Source organism: Saimiri boliviensis, chromosome 8, assembly GCF_048565385.1.
Source record: "Saimiri boliviensis isolate mSaiBol1 chromosome 8, mSaiBol1.pri, whole genome shotgun sequence".
Classification (NCBI taxonomy): domain Eukaryota; kingdom Metazoa; phylum Chordata; class Mammalia; order Primates; family Cebidae; genus Saimiri; species Saimiri boliviensis.
Genome location: NC_133456.1, coordinates 77,050,594 through 77,074,169, shown reverse-complemented (window position 1 = coordinate 77,074,169; position 23,576 = coordinate 77,050,594). Strand labels below are relative to the sequence as shown.

General features: G+C 37.6%; 1 protein-coding gene across 15 annotated transcripts in view; it reads right to left on the bottom strand.

Annotated features, from left to right (window-relative positions):
* LPP (LIM domain containing preferred translocation partner in lipoma) overlaps nt 1-23,576 on the bottom strand; it is a 736,333-nt gene that overhangs the window by 404,477 nt on the left and 308,280 nt on the right. For 13 of the 15 annotated variants that reach the window (XM_074404687.1, XM_074404694.1, XM_074404689.1 and 10 more), the window contains one exon: nt 2,557-2,669. In XM_074404687.1, coding sequence (XP_074260788.1) covers nt 2,557-2,669 — 113 coding nt within the window. The remainder of the gene's footprint in view (nt 1-2,556; nt 2,670-23,576) is intronic. The other 2 variants (XM_074404682.1, XM_074404683.1) reach the window with 1 other exon arrangement.

Genomic DNA, 23,576 nt, shown 5'->3' with positions numbered 1-23,576 from the left:
AAGCGTCTCAAAAATAACAGGCCTCTCCCTACCAGATTTGTCCTTTTCCATTTGGCAAACTGTATTTTATTTTTTATCCTTCTCCCTTCTGTTTTACAGAGAACATAAGCCAACATGGCAACAGGCGTTTTGCTTATTTCCTTCCTCTTCAAAAACAAAGCCATGGCTTGAGTACGTCTAACAGAACGAGGTCCATATGAAAAAAAAATTCTTAATAATTTATTGAGAGCCCCGTGTTTGAATTTTTTAATGGAACCCACTGGAAAATCCTTGTTATTTTTCTTACGTATTAATAGTTCTTCTAATATAACATCAAAATATTTGTATAGCCCTTTCAGTTTAACATCTTCAAATCTGTCTGTATTTCACTTCATTGTAAGGGGAGTGTATATATACATACATATTTGCTTCATTTTTCATTAAGAAGAAACTGGGATTCAGCATGCCCTGCTCAAGATGATACAACTAGAATAAGCTGTGTAACTAGTTTTCAGTCACAAGTCTTCTGTCACTACTTCAAACAACATTTTCAGAACTAAAGATTTAAAATGCCACAAGATCGTTTCTACAAAAATGGAAGAGAAGAAACAGTCAGTGACTTGAAGAATTGTGCATATTAAACAATATGCAAAAAACCAACCTCAACAAAATAAGAGCAAAGGTATATTAAAGGCAACTCTAAGGATTTATCTTATTAAAAAATGACTAAAACTCAGAAAAATCAAGTATATTGTTTTTATTTGACAAAGGTTCTATCTGTTGCATAAAATAAATACAAACTGTATAGGACTCTCATTTATGACTGGCATCTGATAGTTGATTGTACTAATGTACACCAAAATAAAATGCAAGAAATTCATGGCATATATTTGCGATACATACATTTTGGAATAGCCTTAAAAGATCTAGACTCCAAATCGAATTGGAAATTACTGGTTACAACCGCAACTTACTAATTTCAAGTGATAGACAATATCAAAAGTGCTTTCTATTTCTTAACAACGACTCTATATGAAAATATACTCCCCAAGAAATCTCTATAGCTCATTCCTTCCTTGCCTTCTTCAAGTCCTTGTTTATGAGACACCTTGTCACTGCGGCCGTATTGATGAGGCCCACCTAGGTAAGCAAGACCCCTTCCCTGATTTCCCACTTACCCACTCTAAAGTACTTTGTAATGTATATGTCTTGTTTATTTCCACTAGTTCCGCTAACTTTTACGTTCCCTGAGGACAGAGTGGTGTCTTTTTTGCTATAACATTCCTAGTGCTTGAATAATGCCCACATAGGAACACAGAATATTTGTTGAGTGAATGAATCATTTCTTTGTTTATCTTCCTCAACCTCAAATTTAGGAGAAAGAAAGGCAGATCTAGAACAAACCATTTAAGCAGTTTTTCCCCAAGACTTTTTCTCTTTTATACTTCTTACTATAGTATATTTTAAACTTATACAAAGGTCTATGTTTAAAACACTGTCTGCCTATATCAAAATATCTCATGTATGCCATAAATACCATATACCTACTTGTACCTACAAAAATTAAAAAGAAAAAAATAATACTGTAAAACAAATGATAAAATTAATTAGTAATAATTCAGTATATTGTATGTTCCACAAATGATAATATTAGATATTTTTTAAAAGGTAGACTGAATAACAGAATCAACCTCCATGCACCCAACAGTTATCAAATCATAACCAACCTTATTTCACCCATGTTCTCACTCAGTAGTTTCCATTACTATTTTGAAAAAAGTTACCAGACACCATTCCATTTTATCTACAAATATTTCCAATGTTTCTCTAAAAGACAAAGAAGATTCATTTTTTCTTCAATATATCTATATATTTATACTAATATAGTCACCATCTAAAAATGTAATAATAATTCTATTACTTTATTAGCTTTTCTTCTTGACATGAAGGACTTCTTCAGTTTAAAAGGTGGCAGCTTTCTGCAGTTACCTATGATTGCAGTCTAAGAACCACTTGTAATGTCACATCTGATTCCAGCCCTGAGTTACTTCTCAATTGCCACTCTCTGGACCCCAATAGTTCTATATAATTGATATGTATAATGTGCACCCTTCAACTTACCCAGAAGAGAAAACTCTAAGGAGATTGATGTTGCTTTTGCTAGAAAAATATTGCTGACCAATAGGATCCACATGAAGCAACTGCAGCCTTAAAATGTCAGCCTTACTCATTTGAATGCAATGTTTGTAGATAGAGAAAATGGCAATAAAAAGACATGTCTGTATGTTCTCCAAATAACAAAGAAATGTAGACTTCTCAGATAGTATTCCTTAAAAAATGGCTTTGGGATTTAAAACAAAATTAGTAGGTAAAAGGATTTTGAGGGCTTCGGAGGGTAAGCCAGCAGAACTCTGGGAAGCTTGAGTCAGGCATGTTCCCTTAAAGTACCTTAGATCTTCGGAAGTTGTAAAGCTCTCAACAGGCTCTGGATAAATATTTATCCAGCATAGAAACAACCATGAAATTAACGAGCTTCCTAGGATGGCTTACAAGCATGACTGTAACTATAGCTCTTACCTGTACCTTGAAAGCCTCTTCATCAAGAGGCGGTGGAGGAGGAAAGTTTCCAGAGATAGATGGAAGGGCACTGGAATCATCTAGAGGTGGAGGTGGGGGTGGAAGAAAATCACCTACAAAAAAGAAGTACACACAGGAAGTTAATAAGGATACAATGTTATAGTACTCTTAAGATATATTTGCTGGCATTTTGCTTCTTTATAAATGGCTTTGACATATAACTTTTTGTGTGTTGTATAACAATTATTCCCCATCGTAGTTTAATTAGTAGCCTTAATTAGTAGTCTTAACTTTCAGAACAAAGAGGACCAGATTTGATATTTTAAAATGGCATAAAAGCTAATCCAAAGGAGTCAACATATTAAGCAAAGCAAGAATAAGCTTGGGTGGGGCGATAGGGTTACTTAACTTTATACACTTTGGTACTTGCCCTCACTACATTTTCAATAAAATTGAGGAGGGAAAAATATATATACAACTAAAGATAATACAAGATGCAATTTATGAAGATGCATGAATAACCCTCTGGAAATTAAGATAAAGTAGAAGGGCATGGAAGTCTCAGTGGATCATATAATTTTCCTGAAACATGATGTAAAGAACACATCCATCCTTGGCAGAAAGAACGGAGAACATAGGCATGGAGATCAGAAAGTTCCAGGCACAGAAAATAAAAAGCAAGTCATGACATAGCAAAAACATGGGACCCAGGAATGTAAAATAATGCCAGTGGGTTATAAAAATTAGGTATGTGATAAAATTAAGCTTTTTACGTGTGCTGCCCATCTAAAAAAGGATTTGAATTTTATCAGGCATGCAGCAGGGATCTACAACGGATTTCTGAGAACACTTGGTTACAATATGATTTACTAAAGACTAATTTAAAAGTCTGTGCAGGGCAGATTAGGAGAAATGAATAAGAAACATCCAACTCAGAAATCTATACATAAGCCAGGCAAGAGGTAATGAGACTTCGGGATACTGAGAAAAACCCTGAGAAAAAACATGAGTAGCACACTGCTGTTAAAGTTGTTGAGGGAGTGAATCTAATCTCTGTGATCTAAGTTATACACATATATCCAAGAGTTTATGGTTCCTGGTATGAAACCTTTTTAAATAGTCTGCCAAAAATTGTATTGGGGAAAAAGAAACTTCTACCTTTTAACCTTTTCTCTATTTGTTCTTTTCCTATTAATAATAATGTTTTTGATGTGTTGGAGAAGTGATCTTTTCTATTTACGGATGAGTAGCTTTTCCTTGCATTTCAGTTGCTCAACACTTAGTGGGGTAGAGCAGCAGTCTCCACCATTAAATGACTTGCTTTTGGATATTATCAAAACACCACAGTTTAGGCCTTCAGAAATAGAAGTCTAAGAGTGAAAGCAGGGGCACAGTATAATGATTGTGTGTACGTTTCTTTGTTCTGATACACCTTTAAAATGGTTCACTTGGCCTCTATTTGCCTTATAAATAACAGTCTTAGAATTGAAAGTGTAGCTAAGCCAAGAATTGTCAGGTCGAGCCCTAAGCCAAATTCAGACTACTAAGCAATCAAAAGCACTATCTCTAGAGTACTCTGCTTACCAGACTCTCTCTATGCCAGGCAGTATGCTAAGATTTTCAGACACTGCCACCAAATCGTACAACAATCCTCGATGCTGATGGTACTCAAACTTTAGAGTTCATCAATATCTCTGGAATGTCTTATTAAAATACAGATTTCCAGGTCCCAGATCCAGAGACTCGAATTCAGTATGTCTGGGGAGAAGTCCAATAATTTGCATTTCTAATAAGATCCTGGGTGACTGATGCGTTTGGGGCTGAGAGCACACTTTAATAACCACTGCATGCTATTAAAGGTTCAATAACTTACATCATAAAGAATTTCCTATTTTTCTTTTTCTCTGTGTGAACAAATCTGGGGAAGTAATGTGTCCGTATCTTTGCGGATTATAAATCTCATAAACCTGTATTCATTGTATTTAGTAGTATTGAAAATTGGTTAAGTATCTGAATCACCAAGGAAACACATTTAAAAATGCTGATGTCCAAATTCCAACTCACAGCAATTCAATCAGAATCTTGGGGATAGGAGACAGGGAGTGAGGAGGTCAGGCAGCAGTACTCCTATAAAACCTAGGTGATTCTAATGTGCAGACAGGATTGAGAAACTTTCATTTGGCCACAGACTGAATGAAAAAAATGTGTAATGCCTGTTAATTAAAAATAACTGTCAAGAATTCTTTACTGCCTTTAAAAGTCATAATGTATGAAAAGAATGCTCACAATGAGATCTTAGATGATGACACAAAAAAAGGTTTAGGTTGCTGATTACCAACTCAAATTCACAGCCTGATTTCCAGTTGCAAATGTTCTATCTAAAGCTATGCTGCATGAGTCCATACTCTCACGGCTACAAAGAACTGCCTGATTATGGGTAATTTATAAAGAAAAGAGGTTTAATCGACTCACAGTTCTGCCACCTTGACAGGAAGCGTAGCTAGAGGGCCTCAGGAAACTTACCATCACGGTGGAAGGTGAAAGGGAAGCAAACACGTCTTACATAGCAGCAGGAGAGAGAGCACAGGAAGCGGGGACTGCCATACACTTTTAAACCACGAGATCTTGTGAGAACCCACTATCACAAGAACAGCGCGGGGGAACCTCCCCATGATCCAATCACCTCCCACCAAATCCCTCCCTTGACACGTGGGGATTACGATTTGAGATGAAGTTGGGTGGGGACACAGAGCTAAACCAAGTCACTCTGTCTTCTTCATACCATGTTATAAAAGGATTCCTGGGCCCCCTTTCATACTTCATCAGTTTCGGTTACATCATGGGAAAATTTCAGAGCATCAGAGAGTATCAGAACTGAACAAAATCTCGGAGATCATATTATCAGACAGAGGCCCTGGGTGATTGTTGTGACTGGGTCTGAGACCACACTTTGAGAACCACAATGTGTTATTCCTGCTTTGGACCCACAAGATTAGAAAGGTTCAATAAACTACGTCATAAAGAAGCTACATGAACAGTCCAAATGTCCCAACAAATTAGTCTTAAAAAGTACAACTGTCTGTCCCTTCCAAATATATCCTTCTTTACTCTGTTTCTCTAACAGAACTTAGACATAGCTGGGCACAAGCTGACGAGTATCCTGGGAGGGTCAAAAGGAACAAAAAAGAAAAGTAGAATGTTTTGTTTTTTAAGAAACAGCTTGAAAAGATGGACTCTTTATTGAAAGCATGAAAAGGCAGATGATTAAAAGCCCTCGTGATAGGCGCATAATTATCGGCTTTATTTAGATCAATTATTAAGTCAGACCAAAGTTTTCAGTTCTTTACACTCAACCATCAAAGGGTCCTTAGAGAGGAGCTCATGTTTTCAGAAGACATAGAGAAATGGGCAAATGTCTTGAAAACAGATACAAATATGAGAAAAGGAGAAGAAATGGGTCCTTTGGAGAGAGGCATAAACTAACCGATATAGTTTCAATAAAAAAAATCCTAATAACTCTGACAAATCAGACTAAGAGTTTAAGAGAATTCTGACTTAGAACTCATCATTTTAGTAGACAAGTAAACAAGGGAACATGCCTCTAAGTTACTGTGAAAATCAGTTCAGCTTTAGAGAGAAGGCAGAATTCTCATGTTTAAGAAAAATGGGAAAACGAAAAGAACTATATTTATATGAGTGGAAGAAGGGGGAAGGAGATCTTTTTCATTCTAACAGATTTCTGAAAACGACGAAACAATGAAAGAGCATGGGGCTTTGATTCCTGTGTGGTGACCCTTCTTCAGAAAAGCCCCTGGATCAAATGAGCTGCAATACCTTCCGGCCAGCAGAGCTAAGCTGTAGACCTTCTTATTAGTGCATGCCCTGCCCTCTTCGCCTTGCCTCCCAGATTCTGTGACCTACGGGGAAATTGCAACGCACCTCCCAGATTCTGAGACTTATTGGCAAGCTTTAGGGAAAAAGAAAAAGAAAAAGAAAAAGAAAAAGAAAAAGCCATCGGCAATTGGCAGTAATATATCCAATCTAAATGGAAACGTTCAGTTTTAGAAATGGTAGAGTGGTTATGGACACGTGCTTTCAGACCTGGTCCTGCCATACTCCTCTACTGATCATCCAAATACTACCTACATACAAAATATATTTATGCCTCAATTTATTTTTTTAGACGCAGTTTTGCTCTTGTTACCCAGGCTGGAGTGCAATGGCGCGATCTCGGCTCACTGCAACCTCCGCCTCCTGGGTTCAGGCAATTCTCCTGCCTCAGCCTCCTGAGTAGCTGGGATTACAGGCATGCGCCACCATGCCCAGCTGATTTTTTGTATTTTTAGTAGAGACGGGGTTTCACCGTGTTGACCAGGACGGTCTCGATCTCTTGACCTCGTGATCCACCCGCCTCGGCCTCCCAAAGTGCTGGGATTACAGGCGTGAGCCACCGGGCCCAGCCTTATGCCTCAATTTTCATATAAAACGGTTTATTCAAAGTTACGTAGCTGGTGAAATATAGAGCAGGAAATGGATTCTCACTCTCTTGGAGAGACGCTGAGAAGTTATCTTACTTGATTTGCTCCACATGAAACCAAAGCATTCAGCTAATATTCAAAAGGTTTTTGCTGTGTGGCAGAGGTGGCACCCAGAAGCAGTTAAACGAGGAGTTGGACAAATCAAGGGTTCTATCTCTGATTCCCAAACACTACTTTCTGCCAATTTACTTCAGAAAACAGCCTGTTAGGCATATCGTTAACCCGAAAAGGAAGTGAGGAAAAACTCCTGAGGACTTAGCTATGCATATTTTCTCAGCCTCTCCCTTTTATTCACTCTGCGGCACTGAGAAGTAGGGATGGTTAGCTGGGACCAGCTGAGCCACCCCCACTGTGGTGACCCTAGCACTTGTGACAGTCAGATAGGAAAGGCAACCACCTAACGTGGAGTTTGCTTATTCCTTCATGAAACAAAGGCCCCCATCAGAGGGTGAAGACAGCAAAAATTTACCTGCAAAGTACATAAATTACTAGTTGAGGGTAGAAAAACACATGGGAACAATTCAATTCCGATCATCAAGAAAGTTTGGATTCATTTACTCTTGCAGAAAAAGAAAACAAAGAAAGCATCACTCTCTTCTTCATCTAAATACCCATATAGAGCCCACATACACATCCAGAGATTTAGATAGCAGCCCTTTTTCACCTCATATACAGTTCTATCATAGCATCCATAATACTTGATTGTATTTGTGTGTTACGATTACCCCCTCCTGGTTAGAACTGAAGCTTCTTGCAAGTAGAGTCCACTCATGATTTCTCTTTATATACCCATGGCTAGTTACAGGTTTGGGCCAGAACATCCTCAGTCACTGCAGGTCGAATGACTGAAAAACAAGAAGCCATTCAATTCCTAAATGGATGTTTTAAAAAATGATCTGGTGTCGGCCAGGTGCAATGGCTCATGCCTGTAATCCCAGCACTTTGGGAGGCCAAAGAAAGCAAATCACAAAGTCAGAAGTTCAAGACCACCCTGGCCAATATGATGGAACCCTGTGTCTATAAAAAATACAAAAATTAGTCAGGTATGGTGGAGCACACTTGTAATCCTAGCTACTGAGAAGGCTGAGGCAGGAGAATCTCCAGAACCTAGGTAGTGGGGGTTGCAGTGAGATGAGATTATACCACTGAACTCCAACCTGAGCCACAGAGCAAAACTCTGTCTCCAAAAAAAAAAAAAAGAACCTGGTGCCTTTGACTAGTACTTCTCAAATGTCAATGTTGCAATCGTCAGGGAATCTAGATAAAATGCAAACTCTGATTCAGGCCCACACTGGGGCCTGAGATTATGCATTTCCAACATGCTCTCGGGTGCTGCTGACATAGACTCACGGGCTGCACTGGCAGTGAAACGGTTCTAGCTTCCTCTAGCTGGAAGTTACTGCTTCTCCCACTTTGTTGAGGGGAGAATTTTTGGTTGTTGGAGGAAAATCTAAATATTAAGGTAATTTTAAAACCATGTAGATATTCCTCAAATTAATCGCATTTTAAATGACAAAGTCAAAAGAGATTGGGTTGGAATACATACACATACAACGTGAACAATTTTTAATCAAGGTGAGCAGAGTATAAGTCTCAAGTAAAGACAGTTACTTATTTCCACTAATAGTAACTGGTGGCTGGGCATGTGGCTCATGCCTGTAACCGCAGTACTTTGGGAGCCCATGGTGGGCAGATCATGAGGTCAGGAGTTCAAGACCAGCCTGGCTAACAGGGTGAAACCCCGTCTCTAATAAAAGTACAAAAATTAGCTGGGCGTGCTGGTGCATGCCTGTAATCCCAGCTAGTCAGGAGGCTAAGGCAGAAGAATTGCTTGAACCGTGAGGCAGAGGTTGCAGTGAGCAGAGATCAAGCCACTGCAATCCAGCCTGAGTATCTCAAAAAAAAAAAAAAAAAAAAAAAAAAAATTGAAGGGAAAATAGTACAAAATCTTAAGCTCAAAAACTTAAAACACAAACCTCGGCTCTACCCTTTACTTCAGGCAAGGCAATTTTATAATTGCAGACTCAGTTTTCCTCACCTATGAAATGAGATAGTCATCGCTACTTCAAGCTGTGAATCAAAGGAGCTAAAACAGTAACTCTGAAACTTTTTTGACCATAACCTAGAGTAAAAAAACGTATTTTATATAATGAGGTAATACTGTTATCTAGATATGTATATGTACATGTATACTAGAACAAAAGGGTTTCATGAAACCATACCTACTATATATATATATATATATATATATATATATATATATACACACACACATAAAACACACATTGAAATGTTCTATTTATTTAAAAAAAACATTGGTTGTGACCCACTAAATTGACTGTGACCCAGAAATAGGTCTCAATTTATGTTTTGAACATCACTGAGCTAAATTATAGGCAAGTGACTTGTACAATGTCTACATTATACATGACAATTATTTCTTTTCCCTTATGCACAAGAGGGCAACTCGATCTAAACTTCATCACTCAGAGGAGGAGACCAAGCTCCCTGAACAAGTTTCCTTAAAGAGAAAAATGATAGAGTAAAATAAAGGTAGCATCAGTGATGATCTCCACAAGGCAATGGAATTATCCCACAGGTATAATGTACACCTCAGAGACTACAGGCAATTTATTATGAAACTAAATAACTGAAGTCTTCACTTATAATTTCAACTGCAACTCCATGTTCAATTTGCATCAAAATACGTGTGCTACCACTAAAATTGCACCAGAAAACACCTTGAGTGAAATATTTTTAAATGAAGCATTCAAGGCTTAGGACAACATATGTATTATTATAGATTATCTTATTTAAACATAATATACATATGTATTATTTAAACATAATATACATATGTATTATTTAAACATAATATACATATGTATTATCATAGATTATCTTTTAAGTAGCATCCCAAAATATTGATAATGGCAAGTTGCCTCTATGAAGCTAAAATTTCCAACTGAGGAAAGAGAGTGGAAGGGAAATACTCTCCATTATACAAATTCTTAACCTGTCATTATTTTACCCACTTATAATTTTAAAATAACACATATACACAAAACAGAAATTTTCAGTTCCTGAAAATGTGTCATCTCCAAATGTTCAGTTGAGTAATGCTTTAAAAACCAACAGGAAATGCATTATGGCAAAAGCCAAGAGAAAAATTGAGGATACATCCCATTTAATGCATCACTTCTCAGGCTTCTCAACCTATTTGCAGTGCACTGGTTGGAACTACCAACATGAAAGCAATTGCACTCATTTGCTCAACATGCTATTTCTAATAGAGATGAAACCTTTCAAGCTCTTTTCCTGTCCCACTCTGCTCTTCTGTCTGCTAAGGAAGGGTTATTAATTTGACGATCGTGGCTACTACTGTAAAAGTCTCAGTTTTAGAAAGCAATGCCCAGGAAATACCCCTCTTAAATCTCCTTCCTGCTTCGGTCCTCTGAGCATCTGGCTCCCAGGACAGACCGCCTGGAATGTTGTCTAGAGTATTCTTCTTGACTCTGAAGCAAAGGATCCGAATGTCAAGCCAGGTCTTCAGGAGCTATAGCTAATTGAGTATGTTGACTTCCAAGATACAGTGGTGTGAGGAAGACATGGGATAAAAATCCTACTAATTCCTAGAGCCAAAGCCTCCATATATCTCAGTGGGGATCACAGACCTCTGTCTCAGAGGGAGAGCGAGCACTTATGGAGTTATTAATAAAGCAGCACCTGGATTCTCATTTTGCTCCCGTTTCTGCAGTGTGAAACTCCTTTGAGAACTTTCTGGGAGAAGTGATAATTATCAGGGCAAGGTTGGGCCATTCCATGTTCTCTGTCCTCACTGCCATCAAAATAGCACAATGTATGTCCCTTGAATGACATATCTTCCTCTGTAAATAAGAAGATATGTGACCTTGACTTTAACTTTAATTTTATCTAGTTATCATGCCAGATATCCTTCAACTTGAGGTTCTTACACATTAGAAAAATTAACTTTTCTATTTTTCTTCGATTTTTATTTTCTGCTATTTAACTGGAAAACAAATGATTAATTCTGATAATATTTAATTTTCTAACACATTAATTTAAAAAGAAGGACTAGGATTAAAAATATTGATACAACACGGAAGTGCTGATGGTATAGGTATAAACTTTTCTCAAGAAAATTTGTCAAGAGGAATCAAAAGCCTTAAAGATGCTTATAAACTTTAATTCAGCAATACTACTTTTAATAAATTATCCTACCAAAGAAGTCACTTAACGTGCAGAGAAGCATAAGAAATCTTCATCATGAAGCAATTTAATGCAAAAACTCAGAATGTTCATTAACATAGAACTGGTTGAAAAATAAATTTCAATCATACAATGGGAAATTGTGTGGTCACCAAAATGATGACATTGATCTACATGTAACATCTATTTATTCATCGAGTGCCATCTGAATATCATACATTATTCTAGACCCTGGACAAAATAAAACAAACAAATAGAACAAACGAAGTGGGCTCCTCTACCCACCCGCATAGAACTTATACTCTAACAGGAGAAGAAGGCTTAATTTGGTAAATAAAACATACTGAATATCAAATGGTGATAAGGAGTATAAAGAAATGTAGCACAAGGAAGAGGGTTGGGAAGGCTAGGGTCGTAGTGGGTGTTGCCATTTTAAAGAAAAAAATAATTGAAAATGGCCTCACCACGGTGATACTTGGACAAAGATTCACAATTAGTAAGGGAGTAAGTACTGGCGTATCTGGGAGAAGAACATAAAAAAATTGCTTCTCATATTTTATCATGTAAGAACCAAAGGAGGCTACTGAATAGTACTTTTAATATGGTCCCAATTTTACATAGGCCTGTATGTTAACAGAGGTTGTCTACAGCTCATGAGATGACAAGCACTGTTTTTAATTTTTTCTCCTTTTGGCTTAATTATTATACAATAAGTGAATTATAGGCACACATTTTTTAAAAAACCAAAAATAAGATACTTTAAAATGAATCGCAGAATCTACTCAAACCCAGAGTTTAATTTTAATGCATCATTATATGTACTCAAGCCAAAATTTAATGTCCCTGTCATCTTTCTAAATAACTTAGCTTGAAATGCTCTTTGAGATTCTCAAATTAAAAGCAAGAAGAATTATCTTTAAAGTAGATGACGTCTCCCTGATTTTAAATTGGACAGTTTCGTTCCATATTTAGCTAATATAGAATATATCTGAGACTTTGAGCCCTCTTTTACAGTCGCAAATAAGTGCCCTGTACAAATGTGAGACACCTCAGCGTATAACATGAGATACAAGCATTCTGTAATTCTCTATCATGCAGTGGTTTCCATTTGTTAGATAACAAATTCAATTTATCAGTAGAAAACATTAAATGGATTGCCAACACTATGAAATCAGGATGATAGTCTAGTTCTACAAATTGTCTAGAACCGACTAGCACTTTTGAATCCACCAAGTGTCATTTGTTACAAAAACATAGTAATTGCTACCCAAACAACAAACCACACCATATATTTTTGACTTCCAAAGATGAGCATTCAAAATAAATAGGGCAATGAGTTGAGCTTAATGCATCAATCTTCTATCAGCTACTGAGATATCTTTAGCTCCAATGAGAAAAAGCAAAATTACCTCCGTTCAAAAATGAAATAAAAATCTAAAACATTAGGTGATGGACAGAAAATGAGGCAACATCCCAGAAAAACAACAACAAAACGTCTTAATTTACCACTAAAAACAAAGAAGTGGACAAACAAATATCAGTGTGCTGACGGAATATTCCAAAAATATCCCTTTCCCTTAGGGTCGGGACATTACCCTGCGGTGACCATTGAGGCCAGAAGCTTACCATCCCTCCAAAGACAGTCATGGTGCCTGAGGAAGCCTCATTTCACAATAAAAACATTTTAAATAAGTCATTTCACTTATTTCGCCACTGCTGTCTTTGGCTATAGGGGGAACCATCCTCATCTTTAATGACAACACATTGTTCCTTCCTGCGGTAGCTCTATTACAACCAATATTCTGCTCTTTCTTAGCTTAACTGAGTAACTATTGATTTCCCTTACCAGACTAACAGCTCCTTGAGGGCAGACTCTCTGTTTTATAAGCCTCTACATAAAGCATAGAAAACACCTATGAGATACTCAGTAAATAGTAATATTATTGATATAAATTATTAGTGGTACAAAACTACATATATTAAATTGAATATAACTCTGATAGAATGAACACATGAACTTTTCCCATGGTCAGCTCTGCCACTTTTCAAATATTGACGTAAGGTCAACACTGTACTACAATACCGGTAGGTCATAGGTCCTCATGATACCCACAGCTGGACAGTCAATAACCTCTTTTAAAGCTGCCATTAGTTAAGTTATTTGTTTGTTTCCACATGATCTGACTGAGGGTATGTCTTCAAAGTACAGGAACTGAGTCCCCATCCTTAAGTCACCACCTGGTTATGAGGGCACCCTAGCCTCCAGAACTGTTGCAACCATCTGTACTGTATTGAACTACTGCAATAAAAGATCTGTTGATAAGTCTTAACAGTAGATATGTATCCCATATCGTATATATAGACTTTTAAATCTTCTTTTTAATTCAATAAAAGACGGGGATAAAGAAAGAGCAGAGACATGAGGGAACAGGAAAAATACGTCGTAGACAGAATTTCAAAACGCTTATGCTTGAGGTGTTAAAACACATCTGACTTTTAACCAGGGGCGTGTAGCGGAATCTCCTGGGGCATTTTCTTCCACGACGTACACCCCGACTTCACTCTAGAATTCTTAATTCATAATCTTTGGGGCTTGGACCCAAACAAGAACCTTGCAAAGCTTCTTCAATGATTCTGGTATATAGCGCAGGTTAAGAATCACTGACCTCCTGGAAAAACAAAGACTGAACAACCCCCTGAAATTAAAGATGAGTAAGGTGAAAAAACAATAAAATGCAAGATGTGATTCTGGATAGAATTCTAGACCAGAAAAGAGACATCACTAGCACAATCAATGAAATCTAAACAAGGTTTATGTATTTGCAGGAAGTACTATGTCAGTGTTTACCTTATTTTGGTAACTCTACCGTGGTTGTATAGGATGTCAATACTTGGGGAAACTGGATGATCACTAAACAAGTATCCTTTATACTATCTTCAATCTTTCTGCAGGGGTCTCAAATTATTTCAGAATGAAAAGTCAAAATGTATTTCTCCTATTTTAAGGAAAAAGTAAGTCATTGAACTAGTCGAATAACTTTTTTCACAGATGGATAAATTTTCCACCAGTGTGGTAGAGAGAAGTCAAAGAGTGTAGAACCACATGAAGCAACCCACTGTGACCCCAAATAGCCTAACTTCTAGCTAAGCACACACTTACCATAGCACATGGCAGAGTTAACGTGAGAAACTAAGACTTCTTGGGAATGATGAAAAAACCCACTGTACCCCTACAAATTCAACAAACTATGAAAAAGAGAATAGGTTCTTACTATGTAGGAGACTTGGAATAGATGAGCAGGCACATGTAAAATATCTCCAACAAAATCCAGGCTGAATGCAGCATGGCTAGGCTGGTAATCCTACCTCGACGATCAGCAGCAATGAAACCCCATCAAACTCTCTTTCCCCCAATGTTGGGGCCCATTCTCTTCCTTCAAGAGAATCCCCGAAGACAAGGATGGCTACATGAGGCCAGGGGCCTTCTGTGATTTCTCCTGTATTCATCTTTTATGCACAAATGACTTCAAATTCTTCTCACGGAGAAATTCTTGTTACTATTTATATAAAATGATGCCAACCATTACTCACTCTCCTTCAACCCTGACATTTATTTCATCAAGTCTGAAGCTTAGCAAATGCATAAATGCTTTAAAAATAATCAAATAGAGACACTCATTTCATTTCAAGGTGGTTGTTTTTTGGCATGTATTTTTTTTTCTCCAAAGGAATACTGGAGCTGACAGGTACTTGCTCTAAAAATTTACTTCACCACCTGCTAGCTGAAATATTGCTTTCATGGATTTATATTGTATTAAAAGGTCACTGGCTGTTTAAGTCTTAAACAGTTTTAATCATTCTAAAAGTCTCTTAACAGTAAGAAAAGGAAGCTCAGAACAAACAGCAGCAGGGACTCTAATTAAAAGGGCCAATTCATCTAATTTTATTTGGGGTTAATTATTCAGGATTCACTCTTTGATGTGTAAGGAATAGCAATTAGTAATTTTAGTGATTTGAGAATCATTGGAGGTGTAATCAGTTAAAATGAGTGAGTGTTTACAACACAAGATGGTGAATTAGTCTCTCTCAGCTGGAGAACAGGAACATTAGGCTCCAAGAGATCAAGGCTAAGGATTTGAGACCCTAGTAACAACAGTCACTTCGAAATAAAACACATGTCAACAGCCACCTAGCACTCTGTTTACTCTTAGCTGAAGCAAGGCACAGAAGCCTCATGAAACTGCCTTTATCCACATCTTGATTTTTTTGCTGCTGTCCCCAACCACTTCCCTGTGTCTGGCTCTTGCCACCATGATAACCATAAATTGCATTACGTTAAAAAAGCAATTCTAAATGAACACACTATAAGTAGCATAAGACCCAAAAGAATTGTGGTGCTCATTGATTTCACCTCTGAATTTCTGACTGCTGAATGAGCATCAGCAAATGAACCATAGCTCAGTGCCCAAATCTGAATTTAGATAGGATAGCCCACAGACCTGCAAACCTCCTCTACTGTGCTCTATTTTTCTAGTTACTTCTTCACAATTCTCCCAATCACAAAGGCTGCAAACACGTTTCCTTTTCGTCTTAACCACCCACTCTGAATACAAACAAGCTATATTAAATTACACCAAAATGTTCTAATTCATTTACTGTTCTGCATCTCCATTACCACCAAAATAACTAATGCATAGTTACCTCATATCTAGACTAAAGAAATAGCCTAAATAGTCAACATTCTTCCTAAGCTAGGTTTTTCCAATGTATTTGATACAACTGTTTCCAGGTTTACAATATCATGGCTCTCTTTGAACAGCCAAAGCAATCTTTAATAAAGGACCAAGCTGGAGGACACTCACTTCCTGATGATTTCCCAGCTTATCACAAAGCTACTGTAATCAAAACAGTGTGGTCCTGGCCTAAGGACAGACATGGAGACAAATGGAACAGAATATAGAGCCCAGAAGTAAACTCTCTAATACATGGCCAGTAGCTTTTATGGCAATTATGCTGAAGTTTTAAAGAACTGTGGTTTGAGAGCATTGCCAGCTTGGTAAAAACATCTGTTCTGGGTCTCCCATTTGACAATACCTCATTTTGAAAAGGAGGAATCATCTAATTGGATGGGCCTCTTATGAGGCAACAGAGAGAAACTTGACAGGCTTTGTCAAGTTTGACAACAAGTTAAACTTTGACAACACGCTCTGGAATATACTGGTGAGTATGAATCCTTTGAGATTACTACTGCGAACAGCAGCACTGGACATTTCATATTTCAGAATGCTGACTTTTGCTAAGCCACATACCCAGTAATATGCCAGAATGCTTCCTCTGGCTTCCAGGACACCAAGACTTTGCTCACACCTCTGTCTTCAATAAGCTTCTCCTCCCCACCATTTCTTCATATCTGAACCCAAGCTGTTCTTGGAGACCCATGCTGCCTGCCCAGCTTACCCTGCACTGCTGTCCTTTGCCACCAGACAAAAGCATCTTCAGCCCTCTGTAGTAACTTTAGAGCACTTATCAAGGTAGAGCTTATGGAATATTCATGAGACATCTACCTCACTAAACTGTTCCTTGAGAGTAGACATCATGTATGAGTTATCCTTCTATCCCAAAAGCAGCTCCTCTTCCAATGCCTCACAGAGTTGAGATGGAAAAGATCTGGGAAAATCTTTCCTGAGTGGGTATATGCAGGAATTTTTTTTAATACATGCAGGAATTTTTGACGACTACACCCATAAATCCTAGCACAATAAATTAGTCTTTAAAGGAAGATTGAGAAACTGAGTGGCACCAATTTCAAAATGTGTGTGTATGTGGTGTGTGTGTGTGTGTGTGTGTGTGTGTGAAAGAGAGAGAGACAGAAAGAGACAGAGAGAGAGAGAAGAAAAGAGAAATTGAAAGACTGAAAGAGAGGACTCAATTGAACATCACCATGGGGATGATCTCTGCAAAAGGAATACCCTTATCTCAATCAGTGCTACAGTTAGGTAACATACACATATTTAAAAACAAAATAGCCCTATGACATTAAAATGTGTAAGTTTTTTTGTCCAATTGGAACCATTCACTAGATGTATGTGAACTTAGGGAAATCATGAGACTTTTGAGTCTCGATATTTTTGTTTGTAAAATGAGAGCAGCAGCACCTCCCTTTTGTACTGTCAGGGTTATGTAAACCAAGGTATTTAAATTTAAAAACACAATACCCTGGTTTTTCTTCAGATTGTATAATCTTTTGCCTTGTACTAAATTTGAAAACAGCATTAAAACAATAATGACCTAAAAATACGTAAATTATTCTTTATGTTACTTACCCAGAAACACATTCTTCACAAGCATTTAGAAACTCAAATATAAAACAGAGTTAAGTATTTATTCAATAGATGCTTTACTGTTAACATAGCTCTTAGCACACCAGGATTCCAAAGAGTTAGGGCTAAAAGAAAGAGAGGGAGTGAGAGGAAAGCATAAGACCATAACTAAAACAAGAGCAAAACAAAGTCCTAGCAGCCAAATAAACAAATATTGTGTTCTCCCTGGAATGTTTAAAAATCTTGGAAAGGAACTGCATAAGGAGCCTTGAGGCAGTACTGACTTGGCACATCAAGCCCTTGTACAACTGATTAACCCGACATTTCCCTGGGTAGGGGAGTACTACTAGATCTTTTTTTTTGTCTTTAATGGACAAACTGTTCTCGAACAATTTGCAAGACATAAACAAGCTATTGTAACATACCAATCAAAGAGGGTAGTTTTGTCCTCAAAATCTGATGACAGAACCAATTCAAAACAACCACCACCACCACAACCAGGCAGTCAAACAAACATATCCCAATTCCTTCTGCCTAGTTCTGGAGGGGCTCTTCCTTACCCGCTTTGATGTATAAACACACAGTCCCACATCTGCAATGGTTAAGTCCCAGATCAATAGCAAAGTTTAAAAGACCTTCGAAATCTATTGGATGCTCTTCATCTAAGAACTTAATGCTTTTTGAATTAGAATACAGAGTTCAAAATATAAAGGGTTCTCTTGAAAAATCAACTTTTGTCTCTAATGAAGGACTCCATAAAAAAGTCAATCCTCGTGTTTCGGTCACTCTGCTTTCTTCACTTCCTCAGATCTGTAGGTCATGTGATAGAAGACAGTCCCAAATTGCAAAATTTGGTGACGTCTTCTGGGCAGAAGTTCAGGCACCTCGTTATTTTAGCAGACCAGGTCGGCCAGCCCAAAGACATAATTTAGCTGAGTGAGGAACCCGTTCCCTCCTCCTTCTTCATTTGGCCAGCTGCCTCAGAAGGTCTTTGAGTCTGTAAAGGATTTATTCCTCCCTTTTCTTCTCCCAGCAGTAGTTCCAATTCACTGAGTGTCAAGTTCAGTGAGCTCAGCCTTGGCATTCAAGGATCTCCTTACGTCTCATCCTAAAGAGCATTTGTCCCAGGTCCATTTGCCAAGGACATGGTGGCAATCCCCCTCCTAGCACTTGAGTCTGCCATATTATGCTTCTGATAAACAGACCAGTCCAGTCACTTGGGTTCCTTCTTCAAGCATTAGTGGCACTTCCTTGGCTTAACTGACACCAATGGTACAATTTTATAAACTCACAGAATAATCATATTACAATTAGACAGGAATTAGAACAGAATAAAGAGGTCCGCTAGTCTATAGGTTCGCAAGCAATAGCCAGATAGCCAAATCCAGACCACCTCCTGTTTTTGTAAATAAACATTTTTTTGAACACAGCCAAGGTCATTCATGTACTTATTGTCTGTGGCTATTTTTGCATTCCAGTGGCAGAAATGAGTCGTTGAGACAAATAACATATGGGCAGCAGAGACTAAAATATTTAGTTATCGGATTTACAGAAAAGTTGGCCAAACCTGATCTAGTCCATGGACTCACATTACAGATAAGAAAATTAAGATTTAGGAGGGTTAAACAGGAAGGAAATAAAATTGTCAAAGCAAAATACCCAGGGCAGAGACAGGCATATGGTGCATCCGTACTGAGTAAATACCAGCTCTAGGGTTTGACGGGACATTTCATATTCTTTTAATATGGAAATGGACTAAAAGGATTTTTTAAAGATAGCATTTTACCCTTGAGGAGTTCATTGCCTAAAAAGGATAACCAGCATATAAACAGAAAATTTTAACATGCTATTGTGTGTATTTGTTTTCTGCTGTTACTGCAACAAAGTACCATGAGCTTGATTGTTTAGACAAATAGAAATGTATTTATCTTACAGTTCTACAAATCAGAAGTCAGTCATGTGTATCAGTGAACTAGAACCAAGGCGGTGGCAGGGCTGCATTCCTTTCTGGAGTCTCTACAGAGAATCTTTGCCTTTTCCAGCTTCTCAAAGCTGCTCCTCATTCTTTGGCTTGTGGCCCCTTCCTCCATCTTCAAAACCAGCAAAGACAGGGTCAATTTTTCTCATATCACATCGTTCCAAAGACCTCCTCTGTCCTCTTCTTCCACTCCTAATCACGCTTGTGTTAGCTTTGGACGCATTCTTATATTCCAGGATAATCTCAACATCTTAGGTTAACGGTTAACAACTTTAGTTCCATCTGCATCATTAATTTCCCTGTGGCATGTACCCTAACATATTTGCATGTTCCAGAGATTAGGACATGGATGACTTCAAGTGTTGTTGTGGTGCCCACCACCAAGTGCCATAAGAAGGGAGGTCTACACATAGTGCTAGGCTCGGAGGAAGAGTATCAGTGCAAGGACGAGTAAAGACAAGAGCAAAAATTCTTGTATTCATGGTGCCTATTTTCCAGAGTTCCACATGATTTTCTTAGAATTTCTTTGTATTTCATCATATTTTTAAAAATTTAAACATATTAAGACATTTCTATTTTTTTATGTACTGTTCTATTCTTTTTGTAACTATAATCTTGCTACCACATTAAAAAAAAAAAAAAAAAAAAACTCTACTTGGTATTAGGTTGAGGAATTTCAGGAAATCTCAATCCTGACAATTTTAGGATTGCAGCTAAACCAGTTTTATATTGCCCTCATAGGATTGCTTTCCTTAGGTCCATTTTATGGAGAAGGAAACCATCCCTCAAAACGATCAAGGGTCTACCCAGAATCACACACACCAGAGCTAAAGCCTAGAGAAAATTATTTTACCTATTTGAACCTTATCAACAGAATGAAAAATGTTACTGCAGAGTTTTTGCAGTGATCTACATAGCAATTCCATAAAACCAGGGAGGGGGTGATAAAATCCATCACATTGAGAAAAATGAATGTTATGATTAGCAAACAGGTGGAACTTTACACAGTATATATATATATATATATATATATTCTGACATGATAGAAACTACTTTTTTCAAGTATATTTAGCTCTTCAGTTAAAAATATAACTGAGACTAAAAGACCTAAAAACATGAGCCTCTACTGTCATTATGATATAGAAAGAAAAATTACAAGTTTATTTAGGGGAAAAAATGAAGAGTTTCAAAGCACTATGTTAACAAAGCTACTATCAATAGGTATTTATAAACCCTGAGGCTTAAGGGTAAACATTAAATCAGAAATTACCTGGTCTGAGAATGAAAGGGTGCCAAATAACTGCAAGTATTCAAGTAGAGGCAAGAAGACCACTTACCATGAATATTATAAAGAAGATACAAGATATGCTAATCCAAGGAACCTGCTTAATAGCCCTTTCGACACTGATGGTATATGATTCCATGACTCAAAGTGCAAAGGCCAATTAATGGCAACAAGAGACGAAGGCTTTCTTTAATGGGTATAGCCAGAAAACTACTACTGATGCCATAAGATGACAGTTAGCCTAACTATAAGTAGGCACTTACCATGCATACTCCTTGAAAATAATTCCCCAGGCAAGATCAGAGAAAAGGCAACTGGTAACGTGGACAGTACCAATGAATAACCCTGACTCCTGATGACTCACTGCCATGTTGAAAATGAGGCTTTTAACATTCAGAAATTCCCATAAAGGTATATTCTACTGAACTATTGAGCCATGAGTTTCCATACAACAAACGAACAGTCACCAAGCAGTCTAAATGGAGGTACCTAGGATTTCGACCCTTGCAAATCTTGTCCCCTCCTCCTGACCTGCCAGGAGTCCCTAAACCTTCTTCATGGAAATAGCCCATTCTCTCTGACTTAATGGCTAGCTCAAGGTCTGGTAGAAAGGCTTGAAAACATATGAGAACTTTCTGACTTGGTCCTTGATAACTGAGATGCAAGTGAGAAAACAACATTTCTTAAATTAAGGTGTACCCATTTCCACACTTTACAATGAAAACCAGGTAAAATACCAAATTACCAAGACGGAAAATTCCCACCATAAAAAACAAGAGCTACCCAGAAGAGAAAAACAAGACACCCAGTCACAGGAGCTACAAGGCCTCCTATTAAGAATAAATATACACAATTCCCACGCAGAACTTTTTTCCTTCTGAATAGAGCTAAAGATGCAGGAAATAGTTTGATAAAGACATTCTATTACTTAGACAAAACTGAACTAGATTATCTGTTTGTTTATTAGATTGTGGCTTTAGACACATTGTTCTACACTAAGAGCTCTTGACATGAGCCGACACACACATTCTTTGGAATGAAGGCTTTTGTGAGAATATTTTATGGTACTTAAGCTCCTGAAAAAGACTTGTGAAAGCAGTCACACCAGAGGATTAAGCCCAGTGTTTGGGGCCACCACATCGGGAGGGTCCAATTCACTTCACACAGCCTTAACTAGGACATGGGAGCTTTCTTGGACATAACACCAGATAGTTCCGACTTACTCATTGCAGAATTTCTCATATTAACCCTCACCCACTCATCATAGTTACAAACCAGACACCAGATCCTGGGTGCCAATAGATGAAAATAAAAGAGAGTACTCCAGAAATGGAATTCAACAAGGTTTCATTTATATCTGTTGCTAAAGGGGGAAGTATACTCCCGATTTTATTTTTTATTTAAATTTCTGTCAGGGACATTCATAAAATAATAAGTTCCCAGAGCATATCACACCATGTCCTCTGAATTTCATGTCATCCTATTATTCTAATTTGATAAAAAGATCATGGTATACCATTCAGTTCCGGTTTGTTTTGTGTGTGTATACTTTTGGGTTTGGGCCTTCCCCCCTACGCCCGTAGTAAGGCTTTTTCAGCTTCAAGTTGGGTCCAAAATTAGATCGCTGTATAGAATTCAGAGTCTCATCTTAAGCTCCCCTAACATTTAAGGGACTCAGAATAAAGGTTCATCCCAAACCAACAGAGGTATAAATAAGAGACCACATGTTTATAAAAACATAACTTCTAACAATTCATTCAAATACCTGCAGGCTTTATTTCCCTGATATTTAAGGTGTTGGCGTTATAGAGTGCCTTATAATCCTCCCAGTTATAAAAGAGGCTGAATAAGTATTGATACATCCTTGTAGTCAATGATATATCTAAAATTATTTAATTTTCATTAATGTAGATTTAAATTCAACTTCAGATGGTCACATGGGGCTAGCAGTTACTGTATTATGCCTTGCAGATTTAGTCACACTGTATCAAATGGTTCACTTGACTCCCTGACACCTCCAAAAAACTTTTTGCCATAAAACCAAGAAATCTAACTTACGTGTTTTCTTCAAGATTTCAATAACAAATAACTTAAAACCTATTAAGCACTGTAGACTAAAAGATAGAAACATCAACACATACCTGCTTTTTCATTTATCTAAATAAAATTATAATCGCTTTGGGGAAGGAAATTATGTTTTATTTTCTTTCAAAACTTCAAATCCAATACTGTGTTGAGTCCACTGACAAATGAAGAACTGTGATGAGGGCACACTTCCATTTTTTTAGTATGAAGTGGCATAATGTAGAGTAAAAAGCAACACAGAAACCCCAGGTGCCAGTGCTGGCTCTGCCGTGAATGCCTCATGTGAATGTCATGGGGACCAACCACATAAAGCTTGCAAGGGTTTCTCAGGAGATCCTAGTACAGAACAGACAATGAACAAAAGCTGGCGAAATGGCTGTTCTCTATCTTGACAAAAGCTGGCGAAATGGCTGTTCTCTATCTTGACAAAAGCAAATTAACAAAAGAGCTGGATAGCTAGTATAATTTCTACTCAGGTCTTATCCTAGCATGACTAGCTATCACACTGCTCATGGTCTCTGTCACAGAGAAAAAAAATCTAAGAAAATTAAGTTTATTGATGTTATGCAGCATTGGACTCTTGC